The sequence below is a fragment of the Arvicola amphibius genome, chromosome 9 (genome assembly GCF_903992535.2).
Source record: "Arvicola amphibius chromosome 9, mArvAmp1.2, whole genome shotgun sequence".
In the NCBI taxonomy this organism is placed as follows: Eukaryota; Metazoa; Chordata; class Mammalia; order Rodentia; family Cricetidae; genus Arvicola; species Arvicola amphibius.
In genome coordinates, this window is record NC_052055.2 from 39,626,462 (window position 1) to 39,644,523 (window position 18,062).

Genomic DNA, 18,062 nt, shown 5'->3' on the forward strand with positions numbered 1-18,062 from the left:
CCAAGTCAAGAAGTACTTCCCTGCTGAGCTTGCACTCCAAGGTGAGCTTCATTCATAACTAAATACCGGTGTGCTAGGGAGACAGGTGTTGCATGCTGCAGATGGATTTCTGGTGGACAAAGGGGTGCCCCATTTCCAGTTTGTATCTCTAAAGAACCTTCTAGACCGGGGGGGACCTTTAAGAGTTCTCTAGTTAGGAAAAAAATCAACAACGATCGCTCCGAAATGTGGATAAGTAATTTGGGGGGCTGATCAATGACTCAGTAGGGCAAGTGCTTGCTTTGCAATCATAGGACCTGAGTTCAGATCCCCCACTCCATGAAAAGCCAGGTGTAACAGCACCTGTGTATAATCCTAGCACTAGGGTTGCAGGGGATGTGGGAAAAGACAGGTTCTGGGTGCTTGCTGGCCAGTGAGTCTACACAAAATGACCAGTCCAGCTGGGCTCAATGAGATCGCTGTGCCGACAAACAAAGAGCAGAGAGACCTATGGCCTCGGCACGCACAGGAGAACACACTCAAGTACATGCACACACACACCACGTACTTACACACACCGCACATGTGCATAGGAATCAATTAGGCAAAAATAAATGGGTAAACTTTTTAAAGACGTGTGGTTCGATCTAAGAAAATAGTCTGATTTAATCCACTCTGAGTTGTCTTGATTGATAACCGTATCAGACTCTGTGTTCTGTCAATGACGGAGTCCAGCCAAAGCCTGAGGAGAAGAGACTGCCTCCTGTTCCCTACTCTCTGCCTGCTTTACTAAAGTGTTGCATTGTTTTCAGGCGTATTCTGCATGTATTTCCACAGCACACATTGCTCATGTCCTATCCAGGGTCATCTTCTGTTACTCAGTGCCATTACCCCTGTGACAGAAGGTGGCACCCATGCAGTCTTTAAGACAGTGTGTTCCGGGAATTGAGTGAATATCTGTGCTGACAGACTTGTCTCATCTCCAAAGTAGACTGGGGACTCGTAGAAGCTGTGGGAAGGCGCCAAAGTCATTACCACAAACCCAGCACACACAAGGGCCAGAGAAGAAAGCAGATCTATATCAGGGGTTGAGGTAGGGAGTCTTCTAGGACGAATTCTCTACATTGGGTTCTGCAGGATGAAGAGGAGTTTGCTGAGTAGAACAGGGAAAAAAAGGTTCAAAGCAGAGCAAGGAAATAAAATCCCTCACAGCTGATCTCAGAAGGGTGAGACCAAGGAGAGAGCAGAGTGAGGTCTAGATATTCCCACAATCCCCAGGGATCCTGCTGGGATGTTGATGTTCGTCCCAGATCCTGGTGGATGCTGACAAGCTGTGTTTCCAGCCTGCAGGCGCTGCTTGTCTGTGGGATCACACTCTCGGAATCGAGGTGCAGATCCCAGCCAACAGGCTCTGTGAAAGAAATGCGAGGTGGGAAGACTTTGGGAGCGAGCTGGTGCCTGGGTGCCAGGCCCTGTCCTGAGGACCTCACTGGTCACCTTCCATGAGTTACCCAGTACTCCGTGATGTAGGTGGTCCCACAGGAAGCAGGCTGTGTGCTCGATTCCTGCTGCAGCCGTGACAAATACCGAGAGACTGGAAGTCACGGTTAGGGCCAACTTCCCAGTAGAAATGGGTTCCTTTCGAAGCTCTCGGGTATCTGGGGTTTCCAGAAGCACCCATAGTCTTTCCCTTATGATGCATCCTTCATTCCCAGAGCCAGAGCTAGGGTAGTCTTTCTCAGGATACTTGCCTCTGTTCTTAGAGACCCTGGGGCTATGTGGGGACTGCCCAGGAATACCCTTCGGCTGGAGGCCAGGTGACTAGAAACCTCAATTCCACGACAGTTTCATCCCACCGCACAGTGTGACAGGATAAACAGAGGCACAGGATGTAGGACAGGAGTGTGAACATTTTGGAAAAGTTGTCTTCCTGCCTCACATAGGCAGTGAATACTTAAAGAATCCTAACGTCAGCCAGGCCAGTGGTGGCGCACACCGTTAATCCCAGCACTTGGAAGGCAGAGACAGGAGAATTTCTGAGTTTAAGGACAGACTGGACTATAGAGCGAGTTCCAGGACAATCAGGACTACACAGAGAAAATAAAACGCTGAAAAAAAAAAACCTAATATTACCACCCCAGACCACAGAACCTACCTGGAACCCAGTTCCCTGGAAAGAATTTTAGAATTTTTAACCCAAAATGATTACATTGGATTGTAACAGAAAAACAAAATTAACAAGGGTGTCAAATCAGATGAAAGGGTCCCTTCTTGTCCAAGCAGGTGGCTCTGGAGCCATGAAGGGCAGCACACACTGGTTGCCTGGGGCTCCACACAGTGGCTGACACTCTCCCTGACTCCCCGCTCTGCCACCACAACTGTATGACTTTGAGTCTCAAGAGCTCAGTGTGGCTGCCGGAGCACCAGCCGCTGCCTTCACTTTTCATATACCAAGGTAGCCAGTGGCACAAAAAGACAAGGGCAGAGGGCTCCTTGGAGCATTTTTTTAGAAGATACCACACCGCTTTGATTTGTTCTCAAAGGGCAGAAGTTCTTTTTCATGGCCACACATAAAGGACGAGAAATGTTAGACAGGGCCAAAAAGCCCGTGACAAGCAGTGGCTGCAAGCATGTCGCTGAATGTTGACCGTGAGGCGCCAGTGTCTTGGCCATTCCTTCACACTCTGATTGTCCCTCTGGTCCATGTATTCCACTGGACCCCACCTTCAGGAGGGTCAGCCGCTTGTCCTCCTGAGTCCCTCCCTTGGCTGTCACATGGTCATGCATCTCTCTTGTTCTTCTTGGTGAACTCCACGCTCACGTGATGTTCCACAAAGCCATTACTTCCAAAGGTGTGAATCCCTACAGCAGAGAAGCCCAGCAGGGTTGGCCACAGAGGGGCCCCACATATCCCTGGCAATGAAGGACTTCCCGGTGTGTACGCTGGCAGCCTCTCTTCGGTGGTAGGGCTTTGTGGCAGGAGAAGGCTTCCATTGGCTGGGTGTTCTGTGACGCTCATGGTAACATAGATGGTGGATGGACCCGAGTGGAGTCGGAAGTGGGCAGCACTTGCCCCCTCCAGCTCGCTGAGGGGCACCCTCAGATATTCAGTGCCCACCAGTTCAGGTGCATGCAAAGATCCATATATCTTTTTGTGCTTGTTTTAAAGCAGTCGCCATTTCAACCAAGAGGTAAAGCTACAAACAATGTCATATTGGTTTTGCCTCTGCTTGGTCAGTGAGTATGGGGGCCAGCCAATGGGTTGGGTAAAGTCAAAGAGACAGGGCCTGGTGTGTAACAGTCTTGCAAAAGAAAATTATGACAGGGCCTGATGTGTAACAGTCTTGCAAAAGAAAATTATACTGGAAGACAGAAGATCTGGACAGGGAGAAAAGACAGAGGAAAGGAATTGACTTGAGTCTGTCTTCCCACTGAAGCAACAGAAGCAGGAAGCAGGCAGCTGCCCTGCGGTCTGAGCCCTGGAATAGCAGAGCCTCTCCCAGGGCTGCATTCAGAGAAGGACCCCTGCTTCAAAGGGCCTGGCTCCAGCTCAGAAACACTGTGCCCCGGCACCAGGCACACAGGTAGAGGCAGAGCAGGTGAGATGGCTGGTGTGTGACACAGAGCAGGACACAGAGACTACCACCTGAGAAAGGGAGCCAGGGGTGAGACACAGACTGGTGGGAGGCAGGAACACCATATGACAAGGTGTGGTGGCCTTCCTAGTCATAGGGACATCTCCACTGGCAACAGTGGGATGATAGAGCCCATGACGGTTGGGGCCAGAAGAGACAACATGGTTCAAGGAAGGGTCTGCCTCTCCTGGGCAGTAGAGAGACCTCTGCTCCTCCAGACAGTCTGTTCAGGGACAGCCCTCTGATACGCCACTGTTGGTGGAGTAGTAAGAAAGAGTCACAAAGCTTGAATGACACCCAGAGTCTTGAACAACAGGACCATGCTTCACAATATCTTGTGGATGTCCCTCTCAGCCCTAAGGGCTTCTTGCCCTAGTTTTTTGCCCATGCTGGCAATCCAGTAGTTCCATCCCCAGGAAGAGGTGACTCTGGGCATTAGGTGGCCCTGGCTATGGATCCTGACTGGCTCTAAGGCCTCAGGCAGGCCTCTCTAAACCACCTTCTCATCTGCCAGCAAAAGTAGAGATGACACTCCACCAGCAGCATACTAGAAGGCTCGCATTCAAAAGTTCAAGGCTTACTACATGCAGCAGCTCCAAAGTTGGCAGGTGCTGCTTCCAGGCATGAGCTCTCAGCCATCCATCATTTAGAGACCATGTGCATTATCCAGACACCGACCACTCTGCTATTTTCCGGACACTTATCTTGATTAAAGTGACACTCATGCTACAGCGTCATCCTGAGCAATGTCCACAGACGCACAGATTTAAGACTCTCATTATATTTTAACAACTGTTTCAAATACCCAGCTTAGGGCTAGAGAGACAGCTCAGTGAGTGAAGTGCTTGCCTCGCAAGCATGAAGACCTCAGTCTGAGCCCCAGAACTGATGTAAAACTCCGGGCATGGTGGCAAAGCTTGTAATTCCAGCGTTGAGAAGACGGATGAGAGGATCCTTGGGGCTCACAGACCAGATATCTTAGCCTTCGTAAAGGGAACCAGCCCAACGACAGAGCCTGTTTCCAAAGTAAAAGCAAGGTTAATAGTGCCTGAGGAAGAGAGAGAGAGAGAGAGAGAGAGAGAGAGAGAGAGAGAGAGAGAGAGAGAGAGAGAGAGAGAGAGAGAAGAGAGAGAGAGAATCTTAGCTCACTTTACAGAAACCATGCTCTGACAATAGGTGATTATTGAGTTTGAAAGAAGCGGATAGGAGGGTGCTCCATCCCCAGCACACCCCAATTTTTTGCATAGGTGAGCCAAGGAACAGGGAAAAAGAAAGTAGAAAGGTTAAAAGTCAACCCATAGAAGTCTCTGAATCGCCAACAGCCTTTCTGGAATTTCAGGAGGACTCGGTTCTTAGGACTGGGTTTGTCTCCCATCAAGACCATGGTAAAGGCAACAGTCTGGAAAGAGATGGGGTGACCTCCCTGATGTGTGCTGAGGACTTATCACATTTTCTATGGAGAGTCAAGGGAGGCTGTTCCCCAAGCTTCCACCAGAGAGAGGGATTAACCTCTTCCTCTCTGTCCATGGTAAAGGGCTTTCTCTTCCTCCCTCGGTCTATTAAGCCTAGACATCACTTGCCTAGTATGAAGCATAGTTGTTCTTCTGTATCTACTTAGGAATGGTTCCAGGACCTGCCCCAAGGCCCTCACTGGTACAAAAATCCAAAACGGCTTAAGTTCCTAAGAAAATGGAGGAGAGAGGGAAGGGGAAGAAGAAGCAAATAGTCAACACACATCTCCTGGTGTATTTAAACCTTCTCTAGATGCCTTAAAATACAACTCAAATGATGTGTAAAAAGTCATTTCAAGATGTCATTTAGGGAGAACAAAGAAAATGTTTGAGTTAGCTCACTGTAGATGTAAGGTTTTATAATCTATGTGACCTGTGGTTAGTTGAATCTGTGGGTGTACAATCCACAAAGCCAGACAACTGACTGTCGTTGCTTCTGGGAGAAGTGTCCAGGTGTCTCAGACGTGACAGTTCCTGGTCAGGGAGGGGAAGGGAGTGACTGTGTCACCGACGTGACAGTCTACTTGTAACACACAGTGGCAGGATTCAGAGAAAACAAGAAGGGCTTGGAATAGCTTCCCCTGCGGGCCTAAAGATGGCATCTTGGTTTCTTTCCTTGGTTCTGTGATAAAAAGTACCTCTTTGAAACCAACTTGAGAGAAAAAGGGTTTATCCCAGCTCACAACTCAAGGTTTAGCCCCATGACAGGGAAGTCAGGGCAGGACCTGGGAGCTGCTGGGTAATACCACACTCAGCATCAAGAAACAGAGGAATGAACGTATGCACGATAGTGGCCTCCTTGCTCTCCATTCTGCTCAACATAGAGAATGGCCTAGCCACAACTAAGATGGGTCTCCCCACATCCAGTGACATGTGAGAATACCCTGCATTCCCAGACCCATCTTTCAGGAAATTCTAGATTCTCAAGTTGACATTTCTGGCATGCTAGCAATGCAGGTTTTGTGTCTAAGAGAACACAGGCCATTGCTTTGGTCCCTTTTCCATGCATCCTTCTGGCTGGACCACTTAGATTCACAAGCATCCCCTCCTGCGTCATCCATAAAGAAGACACTGAACTTGAAGTATTGAACTTCATCCCAAGAGGGCTTCTTCTGTAGATCAAGCACTGTCTTGTTAGACCCTAACCCGCTGGCAAGAGCCACTATGATTCCTTCCACCACAGAACGTGTCCACACATTAGTAAGGCTATAAACTAATTACTGGGCATTAATGTGGGGCTAGGAAATAAATCAGGGTCCCTTGTCGATTTAGCATGGAGAAGTCAGGAAGGGAAATGGGATACCTCTCAACCAGAGCCCAGAGCAAACGCCCGCCCTTCGGAGGGACCCAAACGCCAAAACGCCGCAAGCTCATGGGCTCCAGGCGCCCCCACTTTGGGATGACAGTCCAGGGGAAGTAAGTGCTCTCACAATGAGGCTGATGAGATTTTAATAGCTGGACAGATGGCTGGGGGGGGGGGGGGTAAAGAATCAGAAAAATGAGGGAAAACACTTGTATAGCTTTCCTTCAATTAAAAGCGAGACAAGAACCTACCATGCTGGGAAGATGCATCACCATCATCAGTATTGTCAAGTTGGGCGTCTTCTTCTGAGTAACTGCGTGACTGAGCGTCGATTATAAACTAGGACAGTAGTCACAAACCAATCAGAGGTTAGAAATGCCCACTGGCTTCCCATATAATTACTGTTATTCTGATATCATTTGTTTTTCAGTGGCCATCCCTGTGCATGTAATCTAACTTACATAGGGTTCTTTCCCTGCCCATCTTCTCAAGGTCACTGGGCTCCAGCATCCCACCTCTGAGACACTAACATTTCCAAAGATCTAGATCAAGAAACATGGGAAGAAGAAGAAAATGCAAAGAAAAGGAAAAGCTTCACATACATTTTAGTATATGTGTTTGTATGTATATATACATATGTATGTATATTTAGTATATATATATATATATATATATTAGTATATATTGAAATTTTTATGTTATTTTATCCTCACCACAACCATGCAGACCCAGCTTTAAAATCTCATTTTGCAGATGGGGGAACTGAGTAGCCAAGAGACTAGATATAACCCCTTACGCAGTTCACAAGAAGAGGTGGGACTGGCTTTGGTGTATCCTCTGTTCACTTCCCTGCCTCCAGCATAGAGTCTGGGTCCCATATTGTCCCCAGGTATGAGCCAAGCTGTAGGAACTGCCCCCTCTCTGTCGGGACAAGTGAATTGTCTCCGAGCATTCTTGACGTTTTTAAAAGGACATCCAATCCCACGGGAATTCTGCCTCCTCCCCTGCCTGTGTCACAGGTCCCAAATGCAATTATCAACTGCCCTCGATGGCTGAGCAAGGTAGAGATGAGCAGAGAGTAGATAGAGAGTAGGCCACATGAACGGCAGCTGCAGAAGCCTTCACTGAAAGCAGGCATGGACCCTATAGGAGATGGGGTGACATTCCCCACAAGCCCAAAGATTGTCTGGGTGCCAACGTGCAGGGGAGTTGGAGAGGTGCACCATTTCCTTCATTCCCTTCCTGCCCTTTGCTCGGACTTAGAGCTCCTCCCCCATCATGCATAAAGGAAGCTCTGGACTTGGGGTGTTGAACTTCACCCCAAATATATTTAACACAGACTCTGGGGATAATCAGAATTCCTTGTCTGTGTAGCAGGGAGCAGACTGTAGAGGGGGATGTAGAATACCTCCCAGGAATACCTGCCCTTCACAGACATCCATGCACTGCCAGTTCCCTGGCTTCAGATGCCCCTTGGGGATGACGTGCCAGAGGAAGCAAGATCCCAGGGATCATCCTCTTACCGTGGACTGGACTCCAGGAGCTAACACAAAAACCATGTTCCATTGGATCCTCACCCATGCTGTATGGTGTAATTCCCACAGATTGGATAGGAAAGCAAACCCCAAAGAAGTTGGGTGACATTAACACAGTTCTCTTTCTCCACGATGAGTCATCAGAGGGGCTGGGTATTAAACTCTGGGCCACAGATGGATTCCCAGCACGAAAGTCCATCAGTGTCAGAATTTGATCACAACCAAAAGCAAGCAGTGGGCAGGGCCAGGGTCGTGTCAGGAAGGGACAGCCCGGAGACTGTGGACTTGATTCCTCACTGCCTGAAAGCTGAGGGTCAACATTAACTTCGTGAGCACTGAAGGGGTGGACACTGGGCAGCTATGTCTGTGAACGGCCTGGCATCAGTTCAGAATGACAGTCGGCTCAGATGGAAACGTGATTGTACAGAGAAACACTCCTTGCTTCGGCTGCTGTTCTCTATGTCGTTTCTAGCGAGCAAGGTCTGCATGACTTGTTGGGCCTTTGGAAGTATGCTGCGCGTCCTCAGAGGCCACAGGGTTAAGATGGCCTCAGGGTAGATGGAGGAATGAGAAGAAAGCTGGAGGACAAGGGAAAATGAAGGGGAGGAAAGTTACAGCTAACATACCCAGAGAGAAGACAGATAAACATTTGAAAAGTAAAAACAAGGGGGCTAAGTGTGGTTCAATGGGTAGGGCGCTTGCCTAACAAACATGAAGGCCTGGGTTCAGTCCCCAGAGTCCCCCTAGAAACCAGACATGGTGAAATGAATCTGTAATCCTAGCACTTCAGCAGTGGAGGCAGGAGATCAGAAGTCTGGGGCCATCCTTGACTAGGTATTACATTTGAGTGGAGCCTGGAATACAAGGTATCTTGTCTCAAAAAATAAAGTGAAATAAATAGGGAACACATTTGTATTTTTTATTCTTACTATTTTCAAAGACTTCATTCATAAATAAAGGAGCTGGTATAGGTGAAGAGGAGGCAAGGTGAGGATGAGGGTGCTTCAGATGTGATCATTGTGATGAAGGCGGTACCTCTGAGTGTGACATGGTGATGAAGGTGGTACCTCTGAGTGTAATGATGGTGATGAAGGTGGTACCTCTGAGTGTGACATGGTGATGAAGGTGGTACCTCTGAGTGTGACATGGTGATGCAGGTGGTACCTCTGAGTGTGACATGGTGATGAAGGTGGTACCTCTGAGTGTAATGATGGTGATGAAGGTGGTACCTCTGAGTGTAATGATGGTGATGAAGGTGGTACCTCCAAGTGTGATGATGGTGATGAAGGTGGTACCTCTGAGTGTAATGATGGTGATGAAGGTGGTACCTCCGAGTGTGATGTGGTGATGAAGGTGGTACCTCTGAGTGTAATGATGGTGATGAAGGTGGTACCTCCGAGTGTGATGTGGTGATGAAGGTGGTACCTCTGAGTGTAATGATGGTGATGAAGGTAGTACCTCCAAGTGTGATGATGGTGATAAACGTGGCACATCTGAGTGTGACGTGATGATGAAGGTGGTACCTCTGAGTGTGACGTGGTAATGAAGGTGGTACCTCTGAGTGTGACGTGGTGATGAAGGTGGTGCCTCTGAGTGTAATGATGGTGATGAAGGTGGTACCTCCGAGTGTGATGTGGTGATGAAGGTGGTACCTCTGAGTGTGATGTGGTGATGAAGGTGGTACCTCTGAGTGTGATGTGGTGATGAAGGTGGTACCTCTGAGTGTGATGTGGTGATGAAGGTAGTGCCTCTGAGGTTGATGATGATGACTGGGGCAAAGGCCAAGGAGAATAAGGTGATGATGGCTTCTACAGCTAGAACTACTGTCATCACAATAGTGAACATTCAAAATAATTTTTTGCCGTATCTAAAACCTCTCATCTGTGATCCCTTCATTTTTGGAGGAAAACTCTGGGTTTTCCCAAACATCAACAATTCCTAATCTTAATCCCAGGTGAGAAAGGATCTGGCAGCTACTCCGTCTCTATCACCTACATAGACAGTTAAAGAGGGAGGAATTCATGAGCAAGGTTAGAGAAAGCACAAGGTTAGGGGTACCACAAAGCTCCCTCAGTCTCCCTCCAACCAGTTTCCACCACTCCATGCTTATCTGCATCCCTAAAGGTGACGATGCTTAGCAAACTGGTAGCCTTTCTAACTGTGGGTAAGTTAAAATCATTTGTGGCATGAATTCACTTCATGGAAAGGCCATGGAAAGCCATCTTCAGTCACCTCTTAAAGAGTCCTACTGACACGGGGATGGGAGGAGAAGGTGCTTTGGGTTGGGCCTTGGGTTCTTTCCATGAGTTCCTACAAAGAACCTGAGCCATTGAACTGCCGCCTGCCACACTTTACCATAGCTAATCACAGGTCATTTGTATTTAAAAATGCAAGCACTGATAGATAGGCAGCCAACAAAATGATTTCTTTAAAAATAACCTAATAATGGAATCTCAGTTGAAGGCATAGGCAACTGCATGTTTCCTCTGGCCATAGCAGGTGCTGCGGTAATTGCCTGTGTAGGGCTGGGCTGCAAACTGTAATTGGGAACACTGGCATTGCGAGTGGCCTTGACATTTCAGCAGTGACCTGTCAGGCAAGCCCATCGTGGGTGCAGGGTTTGAGAAGTGAGGGATTGGGCCAGCTCTCTGGGAACACACCTGGGAGAGAGGAGGCTATGCCAATGTGAAGCTGGGCCTTCTCTGCGCTGTAGAGTCGGGAGTGGTGTGGCCTCGGGGAGAATACTGGTCCAGCTCCAGTTTCTGTGGGGAAACAGGGAAGAGGAACAGGTGTGATGAAGAACCTGGGGGTGGAAGCAAGGTTGGGGCTGTAGCGTGAGAGCTGGGAGTGGGGGGTGATGGCATGTGCATGGGGAAGGGTGGAGGCAAACTGGGTCATGTCTTTGTGGAAATGGCGCGAGAAGTGGGTCAGAACGGTGGGGGAGAAGGCTTGAGAATTGGGCCGAGTCTTTGGATAGAAGGGGGAAGTGGGTCAAATGTGAATGCGTGTGGAAAGAGGGTAGGGAGAAGGTGATATTGAAAGTGGGTTGGTTCCCTCTGATCCAAAGGGAAGCAGGGTGAGGAAGCATCTCGGATATGCAGCCTGGGTAAAGGATGAAGCCAGGAGGTTCCGGTTACTTCCTCCCAACCCCATTGATGTGTTGGCTCCTCTCATGGACCGTTAGACTTAAGTAACCTTGCTCACTCTTACCCGGTATCACGAGGCTCGGTCACAGCAGAGCACAGTTTAGTCTTCGGCACTTAGCTAGCCAACCCACATTTGGATGTAAGGAAATAAAAATTCCAGAACTTTCCATGGCCTTATTTTGTCTAGGACATCAAGCCTGAGTACAGTCACTCTCCCCTTAGCCCAGTATATCACCCCGTTGGCGACCCACTCTCCTCCCTCCAACTGTTGGCATCATTACCCGACTAGCAGCCTCAGAACGCGCTGTGTCGATAAAGCTGAGTCGTCCATTCATTTTAGCAGCTTCCAAACCGGCTTTGTCCAAATTCGCACAGTCACAGAGCCGTCAGAACCACAAGACTTAAAATGACACTTAAAAGAAACGGGCTTTTATTAATCAGCTCAACTCCTATTGGCTGCTCGGCTGAATAGAACGATTCTCCGAGCAGAAAGAGAACGTGCAATTCACAACTTGGCTGTGGCTCTCCACAGAGGTATTGTCAAGCTCACAGACCTGCATTGCAAGAAAATGGCAGCAGCGTGGGGAGGCCGGTGCCTGCGTGTGTTTTTTCTGGCGGTTTCAGCTTCACTTGTAGAACATGTGGGTCAAGGAAGGTTCCTACAGAAACATACCCTCATGTCCCTCAGTCTCCTTGGGGATCCACATATGGAGCTCTACTGAATCTAATGAGATCAGGGCAGATTGATTAAATCTACTTCTTGGCTCCTAAGAACTGTCGTGATTGGTATGCACCATAGTGATGAATGGCATCAACTTATATTGGGCTTGCATGGTTATCTGGTCCACCCTGACCCACCCCCAGCAAGATGCTCAGGATGGAACAGGGATAGGAAAAGCAAACCTTTTCCTGTGGACCTCAGAGAACGGGATGCCGGAAACTCCATGCATCCTATACTCTTTGGTGGTCTTTGGTGGTGTTCTGGATTTACAGGGGTGGATAGGGTGGTTAAATAGACTTTCAGAGCAATCATTTGGCTCTAACTGTTCTTGACTTAGGAGGATCTTGCAGATTCTGCAAGCCTCCTCCAGGAAGTGCAGAGAGAAAGGGACAACTAAAAAGGAATCGTTCCCTCTGAGATTCAAATCAAACCTATGTTTCTTCAGGGGAGTTATTTTGAGTCATTCATTATTTTCCCTCTGAAGCAGAGGCCGTTTGATGTGGTGTGACGGTAGCACCAAAGGAAAGGGGACAGCACTGAGGTCACTGTCTTTTCAGTTTCAGGTGGATTTGGTGCTGACAAAAGATCTCACACAAAACACTCTCTCTCTCTCTCTCTCTCTCTCTCTCTCTCTCTCTCTCTCTCTCTCTCTCTCTCACACACACACACACACACACGCACGCACGCACGCACACCCCTCATATCAGTAGCAGCAGAGACAGCTCCATTCAGGGAAATGAGGTCCTTGCCATTTTTTTTCCAGGGCATTGACTAAGATTTGTCCAGCAGATGTTCCCAGGCAGTGAGTGGGGTACTGGAAATAGTACCGGATATGAAGGCAGCGAATCTGGGCTAGAAGCTTTCTGTCTTCCCCTTCTAAGTATTGTGACCTTGGCCAAAGCTCTTACTCTTTCAGCCTCTGTGTCTTCTTCTGTACAAGAGAAGAGGAAGATGATGGCTGTCGCCGTAGCCACCCACAGCTTAGAAAGCCAGCCAGTGCAGGCCACGCCCCCTTGCCATTCATGTCCAATGTGAACGAGACAGCCTGAGGCCAGTGCTTCCCACGGTGGTCCTAGCAATGCTGGGCTAAAGCAGGAGTCTGCTAAGGTCTCAGAGGAGTAGCTTAGCCCACTCAGGGCCTAATGTCACTCATTTACTAAGAGAATGATATTGCCATTTTAATGAGCGCCTCAGTGGCACTATCTGCCTAGGAGGAACAGCTGGCATGGTTGGTACCAGTTGGCATGTAACAGGTAACAGACATCACTCTACTAACCAAGGGCCCTTAGTCCCAACCAGCGCTGTCTCTTCAGCCACCACTAAGTTCAGATTAACCACAGTGATAAGGAAGAGTAGAGCATGTGTGGTCATAGTTCTAGGGATGGCGAGACGATATATCCATGAGAACTCACGTCAAGGAATAAGGAGAGATGTTAATTAAGTGCCTGCCCCACTAACATCAGGACCTGAGTTCAGTGCCCAGAACCTTGGACCCAAGCATGGCGGCACACTTGTAATCCCGGCACTGGGGAGGCAGAGAGAGGCACGTCTCTGAGGCTCAGCAGGCATCTAGCCGGGCATCCTTGGAAAGTTCTAGACAAGTGAGAGAGTCTGTCTCAGAATTTTAAAAAGTGGATGGTACCCGAGGGATAATGCTGAAATCGTCCTTTGGCCTCCACACACATGCCTGCGGCATGCACACATACACCTTACATTAGGACAGCACGTAACCCATGGGCAGCCTTCTTAAGAGAGAGTCTATAGGAGCCTGCTCTTTGAAGGCTGAGATAAGAATCCGAGCCAGGAGAACACCAACTTTTGGGGCACAAACTTTCCCCTCTGTTCCTCTGACAGTGAGTGGCAGGACTGTCCCGCCCTCACTGGCACCGAGTGAGGAGCTCTTGCAGTCCATAGGAAGAGTGGGGATTACATCAGCACTACTGATAGGGCTAGGAAGAGTAGTCAATGCAGCCTCTCCTCTTTTTCTCATTTTCGTTCTCAAACATCTGCCTGTGGAAACAATTGGGGTCAGGAGCATCGAGCTCCAAAAGCAAGGGAACTGGATATAGGAGTGAGTCACAGCTTGAGGGAGCTGAGAGCTGGGTCCTTTGGAGCCCACACACTGCTCAGATGGGCCAGGTTTTTCTGGCAGGTAACACTGAAATTCAGTCCTTCCCAGTAGGCTTCATGGTGTCTGATGCAATGAAACTCCTGGTCCATTCTCCATACAGTGAGATGCTCCATCCTGGAAGTTAATACGCAAGGGTCATGTGACCCCATAGGATGTCGTTTACCCCAATCCCTTGACCCTAAAAACTGATCATAGCCTATGTGCTGAGTGGTGGAAGATAAGAATCATGATTGCTATCTTTTGATCAGTTGGCTCCCCCATAAGTCACCTGACCACCCTCTCTCCAACCCTGAGAATAAAATGCCCCAGAACATGCTTAGGAGTCATACACTATCATAAATGACTAATTTGGGTCTTGTCACTTTGACCCTCAAAGCAGCCCTTGGCAGCAGGTTCCAGACAGGGTTTCACTATAAAATAGCTCTGGCTGTCCTGGAACTTGCTCTGTAGACCAGGTTGGCCTTGAACTCAGTGATCCCCCTGCTTCTGCCTCCTGAGTGCCTGGATTAAAGGTGTGCGCCACCACCGCTCAGCTCAAGATTGATTTTATAATGAAGATCAAGTCACTTAGTCAAGGCCACACAGCGAAGTGGCAGAGAACAGGGACTGAGGGGTAGATCATCACTCACTCTGGTCCCAATCGTCCTCCTCCCTGTAGTGTAGAACAGAAGCCAGGATCTCTGCCTCAGGAAACATCCTGCCTGAGTCCCACCCAGTTCTTGTGGTGGTCTATATTAGGTCTCAGTTTCCCTGTCTACAAATGAGGTTTTAAAACAATCCTCTTTGTGAGCATGGTTTTCAGAGTAAATGAATTCTGACACTGTGAAGTTGGAGCTGGGTGAGGTACAGTAATTTTTCCATGATCACTTCTCTTAGATGGCCACTCCTCCCCATGCCCAGAAGCCAGTCTGGACCTGAGGTCACCACGTGGTACCATCAGCCAGGATCAAGGTCATCCCACAGGGGAAAGCTACAGTATAGGGGTCTCGGTCCAAGCACGGTCACTCCCAGGTCAGAGAATGGACCGCTATCTTGGGCCCATCCATAATTACATACGAAGTGAGATGCACAAGGGCTAGGTGACCGGGTGGCCTTGTCCTTGCTCACTCAAGAATGCTTTCCTAGTTCCAGAAGTCAACTCTTCAAGAGGCCCTGGCCTTTGACTTCTTGAAGTGACTCGTGGGTCATTCTGTAAACTGTAGAGGAATTAGTAGGGAGGGCGCAACCTCTGGTGAGTGAGGAAGAACCACTCCTCTCCACACTGTGGTCACTTTCCTCTGGCTCCTGCAGCAGGAGGGTGGTGGCTCTCCTTTGCTCTTGAAGCCAACCTCCCGTGATGCAAGTGGCCCTACCCTTGGCTTCTCTCTGCGTAACTCCCATCCACCTTTCCACCAGAATGGTCCCTCGTTGGGCCTACCCATTCCACAGCATTGAGGAATTTGTAGTTGTGATCAATGAGTATATTCTGTGAGATGTTCTTTCTGTGGGCAGGCTCCTGTCGACATAAAGGTTTGAAGGACAGTTCTGACATTATTAAAGTTCAGAGGGTTCGATTTCCAGTCTTTTCCATCTTCTCCTAATCCTTGCTACCTACTCAGCTATATCAATCACCTCCTTCCCTTTTGCTGAACCCCTCCACACTCTCTCCCTACCTTGTTGTCTCAGCTGTCTGGGAGATTTCTGTAGTTTATCCCATACACATTTTTTAATATCCTACCACAGGAGAAGTCCTGGGCTTAGGATTTAAAACCAAACACTAGCTATCATCCTGAGCCTATGAAGTGAAGCTTCCAGCCCTTGGATTTGTTTCCTAACCTTCAATGTGCACACATTAGCAAGATCCCAATGGAAGACTTGGGTTCAGCAAGTGTGGATAAGGCATCACTATGGGAGACCCCATACCTAGAAGGAAGTCCTTGCCCGGCATGCTGGCACATGCCTTTAATCCCAGCACTCAGGAGGCAGAAGCAGGTAGATCTCTGTGAGTTCGAGGCTAGCTTGGTCTACAGAGTGAGTTCCAGAGGAGGCTGGGCTGAACAGTAGGATCCTGTCCCAGGAGAGGAGGAGGGAAGGAGAGAGGAAAGGATGGAGGGAGGGAGGGAGAGAGAGAGAGAGAGAGAGAGAGAGAGAGAGAGAGAGAGAGAGAGAGAGAGAGAATTGGATGACCGACGCTGCAGAGACTAGAGGATGACTAACCATGCAAGCTGAGGCCTGTGCTCACCTGCTCTCTCTTGCCCTGAGTCTGAGGAAGTGATTCACTCCAAGAACGTGCCACATCTCTGTCAGTTGTCACTTGTGACTGCCTTTCATTTGATGCTTTTTGTTGCGGTTGTCACTGACATGTCCCTGTCCACCTTCAGTCCCGTTTCTAAACTCTCAGCCCCTCGTGCCCACTGTTTCTCTCTTCCCTTCAAAAAAAAATGGGAGGTCTGGAAGAAACTGGGATCCCGCTTTGCTGGCAGACCATCTGGGTCTTTGACAGGCCTGTGAAATTGATGGAACCCTATCTTAGAGACACAGGAGGCCAGGCTCCCTGCAGACACTAGGGCCAGGCATGCAACTCAGAACTCAGCCACCCCCATGTGTCCCAGGAAGCAGCCAGCTCTAGCCTTTGGACAAGAGGAAGGTTTTGAGCATCCTTCAAACTGCCTGTGGGTGAGCCGGTGCTCTGGAGAAGACCACACTCAGGGCTGGGGAGATGGCTCGATGGGTCAAGTACTTGTTGCTCAAGCATGAAGATGTTTTCACTCCACACCCCACGTGAAAGCCAAGCATGACAGAATGGTCCTGTGAGCCCACTTCTGGTGGTAGTATGGAGACAGACTGATCTCGGGGACTTGCTGGTTAGACAGTCTAGCAGAAATGGTGGCTTCCAGATTGGGTGAGAGACCCCCCCCCATCTCTTAAACTAAGGTGGAAGGACCAGTGAAATGGGTCAGGGGCTAAAGACGCCACCACGCCTGACAAACTAAATGATCCCCAGAACCCTCATGGCAGAAGGTGGAAACAGACTCCTGAAAGTTCGTGCACAGTGTTACACACACACACACACACACACACACACACACACACAATGTAAGGCAATGTAAAATTTAAAAAGAAATGGAGAGCAACAGAGGAGGAACAGGGGGAATAGGAGAGCAATAATGTGGCCTCTGCCCCTCCAGCACCCTAACCCCACAAATGATGAGAGACAGAGAGAACACAGACTTGCCTGAAGACGTTGGAAAGATGGGTTTGGGCCTCACTCTGCTGCACCGTGAGCGTCTAAGTCTGTAATCACCCGTCAGTCACAACCTTCATCAAGCAGGTGCCACTTGGAAGCCACAGACCTGGCAAAAGGCTATGAATTATTTAAACCAATCAGCTGTCAATAAGGGGAACTGTTCTGGGGTCACATCCAAGGGGAACGCAGAATGGCATTTTTCAGCCTACTCAGAGACTGTCAGATTAATTTTTACTTATTTATTTCTGACCTTACAGAAAACATATTACCACAAGGTCAAAACATTTCTCTCCATATATAATTTTAGAACTTCAGAAATAGGGAGACAGAAACTAGTTGAGTAAAGAGCATGGATGTGGGCGGGGCCTGTAATCCTGGCTGCCCTGCCTGCCCTACAGGCAGACAGATTAAGCATTAGAGGTGAGAGTTTACCGGGGTCCCCCTGGAGAGGCAGGCATGGGGAGTTACTCTGAGGGGGCATTCGAGCAACAAAGCCCCTCTCTGCTGTTACCAAGACAGTCATTTTCTATGGATGTGTCTCGCCCTCTCCCTCTCTCCCTCTCACCATCCCATCCCTCTCTTTGTCACTCCTTCTCTCTCTATCTCTCCCGCTCGCCTCCCTCTCCCTCTCCCTCTCCCTCTCCTCTCCCTCTCCCTCTCCCTCTCTCTCTCATCTCCTCTCAGCTCTCGTCTCTCCTGCTCTCCTCCTCCTCCTCTCTCTCTCTCTCTCATCTCTCTCTCTCTTGCTCTATCCTATCTCCATGGTCTCACTGTATAGCCCAGGCCAGCCTGAAATTTCTATGTAGCCCAGGTTGGCCTCAAACTTCCAGTAATTCTTCTGCCTCAGCCTCTGAGTGCTGGGATTCCAGGCATGC

The 18,062-nt window shown here is 49.0% G+C and overlaps 1 protein-coding gene across 2 annotated transcripts in view; it reads left to right on the top strand.

Annotated features, from left to right (window-relative positions):
- Cacng2 (calcium voltage-gated channel auxiliary subunit gamma 2) overlaps positions 1-18,062 on the top strand; it is a 123,886-nt gene that overhangs the window by 13,083 nt on the left and 92,741 nt on the right. The window contains exon 3 of one of the 2 annotated variants that reach the window (XM_038343615.1): positions 8,962-8,982. The exons of the other annotated variant lie outside the window; for it this stretch is intronic. Within the exon in view, the coding sequence (XP_038199543.1) occupies positions 8,962-8,982 (21 nt within the window). The remainder of the gene's footprint in view (positions 1-8,961; positions 8,983-18,062) is intronic. 2 annotated transcript variants of the gene reach the window in all.